We start from the raw sequence: 13,862 nt of genomic DNA, 5'->3' as shown, positions 1-13,862 counted from the left end.
ATATGTGTCATAGGATAAATTGTGTGTAATAGCACACAATACTCAGCCTACGAATTTTAATACATCACTTTAGAAAAACGTTTTAGTAACGTTTGGAGAAGGGAAAAGAGCTGAACAGAAATGAACAGCCAGCAGAAAATAACTGGCTTGTTTTCTTGGTAAAATAATTCTAAACTTACCAAAAAAATAAAAATAAATAAAAATAATAATAGTGACCAACTCGCTTATATGCAACAATCATTCTCAGATATATCTCTCCCTCTGGCATGTATTGGGCATAATGAAAAGCTGTGTAATATTTAAAGCGTTTATTGTTTACAAAAATAAAAGTTATGATGATTTCCCTACTGGAGACCAGTACAAAGATGAATAAATACACATTAAATACATTTTACATTGAATGACAATATGCTTTCAACTTTGTTAACAACATGTACTTATAAAACAAAGCCATTTCACTATTTGTCAAGCCATTTCAATTATTTCAAGAAATAAACGAACATCTGAGTCACACAAACGGCACAAAACTGCACGTGGTTGAACTAAATTTTCTCTTCACAGCTATATGAGGTTTCTTTTGCCTGTGACCATTACGTTTTGATGTGTAATCACTAGCTCCCTTTTTATGCTCTCTATACAAGTGCTGGAATAGAATATTAGGGGAAAAAACAACTATAGTTACACAAAACACTTCAAGTCCAAGTTCATTATGGAGAATCACGTGTACCTATACAGTTCATAAATATCTTCAACAAAGTTTCAAAGAGTGAGAGGGTCATTTAGTTCAGTAACGTGTCTTAACTAACATTGCATTAACACCACCAACACTCAAGTAAACCTGTTATTCTCCAGTGATCTGCATAACCCAATTATGAACCTTTCTGAGAACACATTGAAAGGCTTTTCACCCTGAGATACAAACACATCTTCACTACCACATTCATACCATTCACAGAAACCTATTTATACAAATAAACTGTTTGTGCATGCATAGTTACTGTATGTATTATAAGGTGTGTTGGTGTTGGTTGGTGACAAAGCCAAAAAGGCACTCTATGCAGCTTTGTTACAGTTAGTATATAGAGGAGACATGAGCACAACCAAGAGAAGATAATAATGGAATTTGGGGCTTATATGGAGACAAAAAGACAAACTTCCACATTTACACCAAGACAGTAATACAGATTAAAACAGTTTTAGGCAGGAATCTTCATGATTTAAGGTAGGTGCTTTTCTTTAACACTGTGGCTAGTGGTTACTGCTTGATAGTAGTCAGCTTGACCCCAAACATGGTTTCCCACTGATTTGTGATCCAGTTCACCAGGTCTTGTACCAGCTCTTCATCTTCAGCATGTAAAGACCATGTCTTTTCTTTCTTGGCCATCTGTCAAAAACAAATAACAAAAACCTCCATTTATTCTACCCATATAGTAGCCATATGCTACATCCAGACAATTGCTCTTGGTTTCTCTATGGTTTAGTTGAGAACATGTGAAGATGTACCCACATACCTCATCATAAAGTTTTAGGTCCACCTGGCATGGATCTGATGAAAACAGATGAATGGAACTGACACAACTGATTGGCTGAGTTTCCTGAACGTTCACCTTCCCACTGCTCATTTGACCCTCAGGTTGGCTCTTGCTCCATTGGTGGTCTTCATCAAGGAGAAAAAGCATTTCTTTGGTGGCTAGTACACTCACAGAGGCCAAAGAGCCATCTACTGTAAGAAAAAAGAAAGTAAGACCGTGTAAAACAATTTTGTCCTTACAAAAAGCTTGAGTATGGAAGATCTGGCCCTTCAGCAGTTGAGGTGTAACACTTTTAGCGTAAAAAGTAACTCCGAGAGGAATACAGTTTTGTTATTATGCCAGTTGAGCTTCAGCTCAGCTCAATAGGCATTTATCAGAGCGAATATGATAATCAGATTTAATTTAGGCTTTTATTCACATATAAACACAGATCAACGCATATACATAGAGCATATTAAATATGGTAAATGGAGGCTCAAATTGCTTGCTTGATGTGCCAGAACCATTAAAAGTTTTTTTTTCCATGTTACTTAAGTACATTCGAGTTCCCACAAGAACCTATGAAGTTTGCTCTAGTGACAATTCTTTAGATGGTTCTTTTTAATGATCTGTTGCATTAATAATGTTGTTCATTGGTTGTAGCTACAAGCTGTCAGAACTAACATATGGCTGTGAATGGGCACTGTAATAATCAGACATCCTTCTCTTTTTTCATGGATATAATGTATTCAAGCAAAGGCAAATTAATTGGAAAAAAAAAAAATCGGACAACTCAAATATTTATAATCTGACATCTTAAATTATAAATAATTATTAGAATCTTACTGTAAGGGTACTGCAAGGAAAGAGTTTTGAACAGTGACTTTTATATACTTGCTTTTAACAACATGCATATATTGTTGCTGCAATTGCCAAGACACAGCAAGACACCATTCTTTCATGGAAAATACAAACACATCAGATGCATTTCACTAACAACAGTACAGGCACAAATGATAGCACAGTTCTGCTCACTGACCACCCACAGAGATAAACTAAGAACATCTTGCAGGAAAGAGAACAAAATGTCTGTTTGTGATATCAGATGTACTTCGTGTTTATTCATCAAAATCTTCTGTGTATGTTAATGTGCATTTTGGCAGGCGCACACAACTGAAAGCACAAACGACTATATGAAAGTTTGTGTGTGGGAGAAAAGGGCATGAGTGATGTTTCAGGATGTTCCTGTTTTTTTAAGATCATTGTAAGATTGGCTGGGTTTGGTCTCACCAGCTGAATGCTTATCACACCACAAGTCTAGCCTGCTGTGAGCCCTTTCGATGTGGGGGGGTGGGGGTTCTGGGGGAGAGTCAGCCTGCCAGCAGGGTACTGGGACTCTTGAAAGCTGAAGCAGCCGCTCACAGTTGGATGACTCTCTCAAGAAGAAACAGATAAATCTGTTTTCTGTGACTCTCCCTTCTTCCGTCAAGACATCAAAGTTTGGTTCCAAGGATAACAGCAGGATACTAACAAAAGCAAGCGCTGATACATACACCTTTGTGTCCTAGTGTTAACCTGGGCAGCACTATTTCCCACAGTTATCTGATGAAAGTGTGTATGAATCATTAAAGAACTGTAACTTTCATGTGTGAGTCACATTTGAGCTTAAACTGATGGTCTATAAACCAGACCATAAATACCCTGGAGGTGAACATCACAGCCATCTTAAGCTTTATTTAGTCTAATAATGTCTAATTCTGTAATGTATTAGATATAAATCAGTCTACCACTACATGTTCTGCTACTCTAACCATTTGTAGCTCTTTCCCATCACAGGCAAGTCATCACATGCTGTAGTCACCGTATAATTTCTTGCTTATCTTCATCCTGGAGAACATAAGACACTCACCTTGTTGAAGGAATGCTAAAAGGTAACGGAAAGGAGGATGGCTGTCGTCTTCTTCACATGGCAGGGCGTCCTCACAGACTAGATTCCTATAGAACAGACAGATTTAAAATATGTTAAGACATTACTTATGGGATCATATGTGTACCTTGGGATCACTAACAAAACTGTCTTTTTTAACTGTGCAAATGAGAGTATTCTTTATTTCTATTCTCACACATTTTATGCATTACGTTTTGGGTAGGATAGGCAGGCAGAAAAATGAAAAGCCTGAGGCAGAGATAAAGACAGACAGTCTGAGAGTTGGAGAGGAAAAAAATGCCTGCCTATTTTCACTGCGTACCAGAGGTGGTGCTGTGGGTTGAGCCGGGTGGTGGAGATTCCCTTCAGCTTGCTTTCAGACTTTGGGGCCAATTCCCTTGCAATTTCTGCATGAAAACATAGTGCTGTAGTGAGGAAGAATATCTACACAATTTCTTCACAAACTCCAAATCTAAAAAGCTCTAAAAGAGCTTTTCACATTATGTACACATAATTCTGTCCACGTAATTGCTTTTTGAACATTATTGACTGTACCATGCCTTTAATTAAATAAATTAGTATAATTAAACATTTAAACCCTTAAAGAAAAAGATTAAAAACAAAAGAGAATGTTTCACCAAACCAAATAAAGATCAAATAAAGCTGCAAGCAGAAATGATAGGACTAAGCATTAACATTTTGATTTAAATTTTTTTTTACTGAAATTGTTTCCACATTAATTTGCTGATTTAATGTGAAAATGCTTACGATTACATATTTATTATTAGGTGTGATTAATCGTGATTAATTACAGAAAATTAGTTTAGCTTCTTATGCTAGGTCTTATGACTTATAATGTAGTCCCTATGTTATGTATTTTCCTTTGACTCTCCTTTTGTTTTTGCTTATAGTTTTTATTTCTAAATGGATTTATAAACTGATACATTGTGTAAAATGATACATTTTACATTGTGTTTTACAACCAGATGGAAGTCCTCCTTCAGGTAACACTTACTTAAACTAAAGAAACCAGTGATAGACCACTGTAGATATTCTACATAAAATACATTTAAAATCATTGCTGTGTCCAACGGTTGTCTCATGGATTGTCACATGTTCAGTATAGTGCAGCCTTCTTTGTTAGCGGTGAGGGATTCACATGTGAAAATGGAGGGAAATAGTTGGGCTGACTTTAACTGAGTATAGTAAGAATGTGAGGGCCTTAGATACGGCTTTGGATGTGACTAGCTTAGCGAGTTCCATGCATAATCCGGTTTCGGTTGCAGAGCCCCCGCAGCAGGGTGATCGTGAATATCTGCAGGACAAACTTTGTGACGAACTCCCTACTCAGTGATGCACTTACCGAGAAACCTGATGAATGTGCTCTAGTTATTGGAGATTCTATTGTACGGAACGTGAAAATAGAGACACCAGCCACCACAGTCCAATTTTTACCGGGAGCCTGAGCACCTAGCATCTTGGCAAATTTGACAATGATGGCTAATGCTAAACATAAATTCAGTATGATTGTTATCCACGTCGGCACTAATGATGTTCGACCTTGCCAGGCGGAGATCACTAAAAATAACATTAAAGAGGTGTGTAAACTTGAGATACTGTAATATGCTCTGGTCCTCCTCCCTGCTTACCGTGGTGACGAGATACATAGTAGACTGTCGTCAATCAATGGCTAGATATCTAATGGTGTGTGCACACCAAACGGAAAGCGAATATTTTTTCACATCACTTTGCGTGAATAAAAACATAAAAGCAATAAATACAGCTCTACATTTTGTGATACAGCTCTTCGTTGATTAGCTTGCGTGACAATGCGACTTTTCAACATGCACATTTTCCGTTCGAGTTCAAACAGGCTGTCAGGAAACAGATAGACTGGCTAGACCGACCATCTGCTAGCTACCTCACGTCACAGAAGGCAGTTAATTCTCAGCACATAGAGACTCATTCACCTAGCTATCATACTATAAAAACTGTGTCTGTTCCCTAGCAAATACAAAAAATGTCCAAACAAATTTAAGGGTAACAATGTATATTCAACAAATAATAAACAGATATAATACAGATAAACAATTGATAAAGCTTGGCTTAATTAATATTAGATCCCTTTCTACAAAAGTGATTTTTGTATATGATATGATTACAGATCATACATGTGCTATGTTTGACAGAAACCTGGCTAAAACCAGACGATTACATTACTTTAAATAAGTGTACCCCCCATGATTATGACTACCCCCTTAATGGGTTCGAGTCTCGGTACCAGTAGTGATTATACGTGGGGGAGTGGCTATACACGCTCTCTTTCACCTTCAATACCATGACTGAGGTGAGACCCTTGAGCAAAGCATCGAACCCCCAACTGCTCCCTGGGTGCCACAGCAAAAAATAAAAGATACAAATAAAAAATGGCTGCCCACTGCTCAGGGAGTGTGTTCACTGCTGTGTGTGCACTTGAAAATGCAGAGTACAAATTCCGAGTATGGGAGACCATACTTGGCTACACGTCACTCCACTTCAAGTCACTCACTGTTATAAACATAAGCCGTGTTCAAAAGGTAAAAGTGCTACAATTTATAGCTATATTTTCAGTATTTCTAAAAGGTCTGGTTTCAAGTATTGGTGCTTTATAACATTATCTATTGTAATGAGTGGTAATGATAAATCCCTACTGATGTTTGTGCTAGCTACTGTATACAAGCCACCAGGGCATCATATAGAATTTATCAAAAATTTGCTGATTTTCTTTCCGAGTTAGTGCTGGCTTTAGATAAAGACTTAATAGTTGGCGATTTTAATATCCAAGTAGATAATAAAAAAAGTTGCATTTGGATCAGCATTTACAGTGGGGAAAATATTTATTTGATTCCCTTCTGATTTTGTAAGTTTGCCCACTTACAAAGAAATTAAGGGTCTGAAATTTTTATGGTAGGTTTATTTTAACGGATAGAGACAGATTATCAACTAAAAAATCCAGAAAAAACACATTATATAAAGGTTAGAAATTGATTTGCATTTCAGTGAGTGAAATAAGTAATTGATCCCGTACCAACCAGTAAGAATTCTGGCTCCCACAGATTGATTATTTGCCCATGTGGAACACAGATTAGTCCTGCCACTTTAAGAAGTTACTCCTAATGTCAGCTTGCTAGGTGTAAAAGTCTGCGTTTACACTTGGCATTAACATGCGATCACCGTGATCTGATCAAGCAGATCGGATCATCAGTCAATCAGGGCACGGCACGTTTACACTTGGCAACATCAGCTGACTTCTTGATCTGGATAACCGATCGGATCTGTATTTCACGCGCAATATTTAAATAAGTCTGCGGTGCAAAGTTGACCTGAAGTGGTGGGTTTTCTTTTGAAAACTATTTTCAGTCACAGGACATTTTACAAATCATGTATTTATTTTACAAATAAATGTATGAGTCTCACTAGTGCTCTGTTCTTATGACAGTTCTGGAGGGGGGCGGCGTTTTGCGTGATGTCGACCTGCGAATGCAGACACGATGGCTGGATTTCGTTTACATTACACTGAGATCTGATCACAATGCATCCTCGACTACCTCTGGACCAGGACACGCTGATCGGATAGCATTCCGATCAGAAGCGCGTTTACGCGTGTCTTTTTAATGTGTATGTGGACAACATCCGGATACAGGTCGCATGTTAATGCTAAGTGTAAACGCAGCCTAAGACACCTGTCCACACAATCTGTATCTTCCATTCCAACCTCTCCCACCACCATGGACAAGACAAAAGATTTGTCAAAGGATGTCAGAGACAAGATTGTAAATCTGCACAAGGCTTGAATGGGCTGCAAGACCATCCGCAAGAAGCTTGGTGAGAAGGAGACAACTGTTTGTGCGATTATTCGGAAATGGAAGAAATACAAAACAACCATCAATCGGCCTTGGTCTGGAGCTCCGTGCAAGATCTTGCCTCATGGGGTAAGGATGATCATGAGAAAGGTGAGGGATCAGCCCCGAACTACACAGGAGGAGCTGGTTAAGGATCTTAAGGCAGTTGGGACCACAGTCACCAAGCAAAACATTGGTAACACACTACGCTGCAATGGACTGAAATCCTGCAGCGCCCGCAAGGTACCCCTGCTCAAGAAGGCACATTTACAGGCCCGTTTAAAGTTTGCCAAAGAACATCTAAATGATTCAGAGAAAGCTTAAGAGAACGTGCTGTGGTCAGATGAGACCAAAATTGAGCTCTTTGGCATTAACACAACTCACCGTGTTTGGAGGGAGAGAAATGCTGACTATGACCCCAAGAACACCATCCCTACAGTCAAGCACGGAGGTGGAAACATTATGCTTTGGGGCTGTTTATCTGCTAAGGGTACAGGATGACTTCACCACATTGAATGGCAAATGGACAGGGCTATGCACTGTAAAATCTTGGACAAGAACCTCCTTCCCTCAGCCACAACACTGAAGATGGGTCATGGATGGGTCTTCCAGCATGACAATGACCCGAAACATACCGCCAAGGCAACAAAAGCGTGGCTCAAGAAGAAGCACTTTAAGGTCATGGAGTGGCCTAGCCAGTGTCCAGACCTCAATCCTATAGAAAATATAGAGAGGATCTGTAAAGAGGAGTGGATCAAAATCCCTCCTGAGATGTGTGCAAACCTGGTGACAAAAAATGTCTTACCTCTGTGCTTGCCAACAAGGGTTTCTGCACCAAGTACCAAGTCATGTTTTGCTTGGGGATCAAATGCTTATTTCACTCACTGAAATGAAAATCAATTTCTAACCTTTATATAATGTGTTTTTTTCTGGTTGGTATTCTGTCTCTATACGTTAAAATAAACCTACCATAAAAATTACAGATCCTTAATTTCTTTGTAAGTGGGCAAACTTACAAAATCAGCAGGGGATCAAATAAATATTTCTCCACTGTATAGACATTCTAATCTCTACTGGGGTTAGACAGCGCATGTCAGATCCTACTTATTGCCATAATCATACTTTAGATTTAATACTATCACATGGAATTGATGTCATCGGCAGTGAAATTCTGCAGCAGAGTGATGATATCTCAAATCATTATCTAGTCTTGCATATACTCCATATAGATAAAGCTGCAAACTCAACTCCTTGTTACAAATATGGTAGAACCATCAATTCTACAACAAAAGTCTTCTTTGTAAATAATCTTCCTGATTTGTCTCAATTCCTCAGCATATCGAATAGCTCAAAAAAACTTGTTGTAACATAAAACATAGGCGCCGAGCATCCACGGAAAAATGCCAGATAGCACCAATAATTTGAACCAAGTTATAGCTTATTGTGTGTGTGCGCGTAATATTTCTTATTTAAGCTATCGATATGCTTTATCTTAATTTCCTGTGAGAAGTTCAGTTTTTGTTTTCAGATTTATTCTTTGGATTTTAACTAATCATTAAGAACGTAAAAATTGTATCATTTATCCTATAGAAAATATAGAGAGGATCTGTAAAGAGGAGTGGATCAAAATCCCTCCTGAGATGTGTGCAAACCTGGTGACAAAAAATGTCTTACCTCTGTGCTTGCCAACAAGGGTTTCTGCACCAAGTACCAAGTCATGTTTTGCTTGGGGATCAAATGCTTATTTCACTCACTGAAATGAAAATCAATTTCTAACCTTTATATAATGTGTTTTTTTCTGGTTGGTATTCTGTCTCTATACGTTAAAATAAACCTACCATAAAAATTACAGATCCTTAATTTCTTTGTAAGTGGGCAAACTTACAAAATCAGCAGGGGATCAAATAAATATTTCTCCACTGTATAGACATTCTAATCTCTACTGGGGTTAGACAGCGCATGTCAGATCCTACTTATTGCCATAATCATACTTTAGATTTAATACTATCACATGGAATTGATGTCATCGGCAGTGAAATTCTGCAGCAGAGTGATGATATCTCAAATCATTATCTAGTCTTGCATATACTCCATATAGATAAAGCTGCAAACTCAACTCCTTGTTACAAATATGGTAGAACCATCAATTCTACAACAAAAGTCTTCTTTGTAAATAATCTTCCTGATTTGTCTCAATTCCTCAGCATATCGAATAGCTCAAAAAAACTTGTTGTAACATAAAACATAGGCGCCGAGCATCCACGGAAAAATGCCAGATAGCACCAATAATTTGAACCAAGTTATAGCTTATTGTGTGTGTGCGCGTAATATTTCTTATTTAAGCTATCGATATGCTTTATCTTAATTTCCTGTGAGAAGTTCAGTTTTTGTAACTGAAGATCGGGAGAAATGTGATTTATTCTTTGGATTTTAACTAATCATTAAGAACGTAAAAATTGTATCATTTATGTATTAAGTTATCATTTATGTAGAGCTGAATTTAAAACAATTCATGCATTTCCAACCAGTCATAATTTAAAGCTTAGTATACAGAATATTTTTCTTAGAAGCTGTCAATATATTCTATAAAAACATTTTTTTGTATAAGGTTGTGGACCCATCTTGTCCGTTTTTGTAACTGCAGATCTGAAGCATATTTTTTCGTTCTATTTTAGCTAATTGTTAAGTGAGAATATCACGTTTAAGTCATTATTTGTTCATGTGGAGATGAATTTAAAAAATGAAAAGGTGTATGTGTTAACCAAAATGTAGGTCAACACGCTGAGCGTTCATAATATTTTTAATAGTCCACCCGTTGATGTCAGTATATTTCATGTGAATTTATTGTCTATGGCTCCGTTTCTGTAGCTGATAATAAATGGTGCGCTGTTACATCAATCGTAAGTGAGCATGCGTGCAATATTTACAGAAGCTGTCAATAAGTTTTCTACTAATTTATACAGCCGTTTAAAGTAGCCGTCAGCTTCAGTATCGCATCAGACAGTGCACTATAGATAAGATTCCCTGAGGAACAATTCCACTCATTCTCTGCTATAGGACAGGAAGAAAATTATAAACTTGTTACATTATCTAAACCAACAACACGTATGTTAGACCCTGTACCAGGGGTGTCAAACTCCGTTCCTGGAAGGCCGCAGCACTGCAGAGTTAGTTCCAACCCTGCTCCAACACGCATACCAATCTAGTTTTCAAATAAGCCTGATGGACCTGATTAGCTGGGCAAGGTGTGTTTAATTAGGGTTGGAACTAAACTCTGCAGGGCTGTGGCCCTCCAGGAATTGAGTTTGACACCCCTGCCCTATACCATCTTAGCTACTAAAATATGTGCTTCCAGAAGTCCTAGATCCTCTTCTGATCCTCTTCAGCTTTCAAACTGGCTGTTATTAAGCCTCTCATTAAAAACACAACTTGATCCTGGGGAATTAGTTAATTACAGACAAATCTCAAAGAAAAGGCAGTCTCCTCACAACTATGTTCTTTCTTAGAAAAAAATGGTATTTGTGAGGATTTCCAGTCAGGATTTAGATCGTATCATAGTACTGAGACCGAGTAATAAATGACCCGCTCTTATCATCTGATCATGGTTGTCTCTATCTATTAGTGCTACTGGATCTTAGCGCTGCATTTGACACTATTGATAACAACATTCTTTTGAATAGACGAGAATATTATGTTGGCATTAGTGGAATTGCATTGGCATGGTTCAAATCATACTTATCTGACCGTAATCAATTCATAGCAGTGAATGAAGAGGTATCACATCGTTCTCAAGTGCAATATGGAGTACCACAAGGCTCAGTACTAGGACTGTTGCTTTTCACGGTTTATGTTACCATTGGGAGCTATCATCAGATAACATGGTGTTAGCTCTCACTGTTATGCTGATGATACTCAGTTCTATATTTCTTCACAGCCCGACGAAACGTACCAATTTGCAAAACTAATGGAATGCATAGCTGATATAAAAGCTTGATGACTAGTAATTTACAACTGATAATTTCGGAAAAAACAGAGGTGTTAATTATTGGATCAAAAACCTCTGCATGTAATAATCTAGAACACTGTCTAACACTTGATGGCTGTGCTGTCAATTCTCTGTCATCAGTTAGGAACCTAGGTTTGATAGCAATGTTTCCTTTGAAAATGAAGTTTCTAGCATTTGTAAAATCGCATTTTTCTATCTTAAAAATATCTCTAAATTATGACCTATTCTCTCAATGTCAAATGCAGAAACGTTAATTCGTTCATGCGTTCATGACCTCAAGGTTAGATTATTGTAATGCTTTATTGGGTGGTTGCTCTGTGCACTTAATAAACAACCTCCAGCTGGTCCAAAATGCTGCAGCTATATAGTCTTTCACATCTGCTGCGATCTCAAAACTCTGGCCATTTGATAATACCTAGAAAATCAAAATCAACTTCGGGCAGCAGATCCTTTTCCTATTTAGCACTCAAACTCTGGAACAATCTACCTAGCGTTGTTCGGGAGACAAACTCTGTCAGTTTAAATCTAGATTAAAGACCCATCTCTTTAACCTGGCATACACATAGCACACTATCATATTTCTATCATTCAAATCCGTTAAAGGATTGTTGGGCTGCATTAATTAGGTCAACCGGAACTAGGAACACTTCCCATAACACCGGATGGACTTGTTACATTGTAAGAAGAATGGCATCTATGCTAATATTAGTCTTTTATTAGTATTTTATTCTTATTCCTAGGTCAACATAGCCACCCAGATCCAGTTCATATCCAGATCAGATGGTCACTGCAGTCACCTGGATCCAGTCTGTATCCAGTCCAGATGGTGGATCAGCACCTAGAGATGACCTCTACAGCCCTGAATGACAGCGGAAACCGTGTCAACTAGATGAGCCCTAGTGACAGATCCCCAGCAAAGACCTTGTTACATAGACAGTCATTAGCACAATACCACGGGAACCTGACGAACCCTCTGCTCAATCTGACTTGTGTTGCAGTCTGGAATTAAACACACCATGCTGGTTTCATCTGGCCAGAGGAGAACTGGTCCCCCGACTGAGCCTCATTTCTCCATTTTTGTCACCGATGGGAGTTTCGGTTCCATGCCATTATCGCCTTTGTCTTAGTTGGGGACACAATTTTTGGCAATGTTGTTGACTTGACTGCACAGACACTATTTGAAGAAAACTGAACTGAGCTGGATGATGACAATCACTGAATCAACAATGAACTGACTTTAACTGAAAAAATTTACTATTGTCCTCTGGTCTTATCAGCTCACGTTTTTCCTGTTTAACACTGCTTTGACAAAATGTATAAAGTGCTATATACAGTATCTCACAGAAGTGAGTACACCCCTCACAATCATATTTCTATCATTCAAATCCGTTAAAGGATTGTTGGGCTGCATTAATTAGGTCAACCGGAACTAGGAACACTTCCCATAACACCGGATGGACTTGTTACATTGTAAGAAGAATGGCATCTATGCTAATATTAGTCTTTTATTAGTATTTTATTCTTATTCCTAGGTCAACATAGCCACCCAGATCCAGTTCATATCCAGATCAGATGGTCACTGCAGTCACCTGGATCCAGTCTGTATCCAGTCCAGATGGTGGATCAGCACCTAGAGATGACCTCTACAGCCCTGAATGACAGCGGAAACCGTGTCAACTAGATGAGCCCTAGTGACAGATCCCCAGCAAAGACCTTGTTACATAGACAGTCATTAGCACAATACCACGGGAACCTGACGAACCCTCTGCTCAATCTGACTTGTGTTGCAGTCTGGAATTAAACACACCATGCTGGTTTCATCTGGCCAGAGGAGAACTGGTCCCCCGACTGAGCCTCATTTCTCCATTTTTGTCACCGATGGAGTTTCGGTTCCATGCCATTATCGCCTTTGTCTTAGTTGGGGACACAATTTTTGGCAATGTTGTTGACTTGACTGTACAGACACTATTTGAAGAAAACTGAACTGAGCTGGATGATGACAATCACTGAATCAACAATGAACTGACTTTAACTGAAAAAATTTACTATTGTCCTCTTGTCTTATCAGCTCACGTTTTTCCTGTTTAACACTGCTTTGACAAAATGTATAAAGTGCTATATACAGTATCTCACAGAAGTGAGTACACCCCTCACATTTTTGTAAATATTGTATTATATATTTTCATGTGCCAACACTGAAGAAATTACACTTTGCTACAATGTAAAGTAGTGAGTGTACAGCTTGTATAACAGTGTAAATTTGCTGTCCCCTCAAAATAACTCAACACACAGCCCATTAATGTCTAAACCGCTAGCCACAAAAGTGAGTACACTCCTAAGTGAAAATGTCCAAATTGGGCCCAATTAGCCATTTTCTCTCCCCGGTGTCATGTGACCCGTTAGTGTTACAAGGTCTCAGGTGTGAATGGGGAGCAGGTGTGTTAAATTTGTTGTTGTCGCTGTCACTCTCTCATACTGGTCACTGGAAGTTCAACATGGCACCTCATGGCAAAGAACTCTCAGAGGATCTGAAAAAA

The 13,862-nt window shown here is 38.4% G+C and overlaps 1 protein-coding gene across 6 annotated transcripts in view; it reads right to left on the bottom strand.

Moving 5' to 3' along the window:
- Positions 1–13,862, bottom strand: part of stk11ip (serine/threonine kinase 11 interacting protein) — a 43,338-nt gene that overhangs the window by 1,075 nt on the left and 28,401 nt on the right. For 2 of the 6 annotated variants that reach the window (XM_016273638.1, XM_016273639.1), the window contains exons 23-26: positions 3,761–3,845; positions 3,421–3,506; positions 1,512–1,720; positions 320–1,384 (exon numbers count right to left, since the gene is read on the bottom strand). In XM_016273638.1, the coding sequence (XP_016129124.1) occupies positions 1,256–1,384; positions 1,512–1,720; positions 3,421–3,506; positions 3,761–3,845 (509 nt within the window). In that variant the 3' untranslated portion in view covers positions 320–1,255. Of the gene's footprint in view, positions 1–319; positions 1,385–1,511; positions 1,724–3,420; positions 3,507–3,760; positions 3,846–13,862 lie in introns of those variants that run through there. The other 4 variants (XM_016273635.1, XM_016273634.1, XM_016273636.1 and 1 more) reach the window with 4 other exon arrangements.

The sequence above is a fragment of the Sinocyclocheilus grahami genome, unplaced genomic scaffold (genome assembly GCF_001515645.1).
Source record: "Sinocyclocheilus grahami isolate Dianchi unplaced genomic scaffold, SAMN03320097.WGS_v1.1 scaffold80.1, whole genome shotgun sequence".
Lineage (NCBI taxonomy): Eukaryota > Metazoa > Chordata > Actinopteri > Cypriniformes > Cyprinidae > Sinocyclocheilus > Sinocyclocheilus grahami.
The sequence above is the reverse complement of the archived record's forward strand: the minus strand, read 5'-3'. Positions and strand labels throughout refer to the sequence as shown.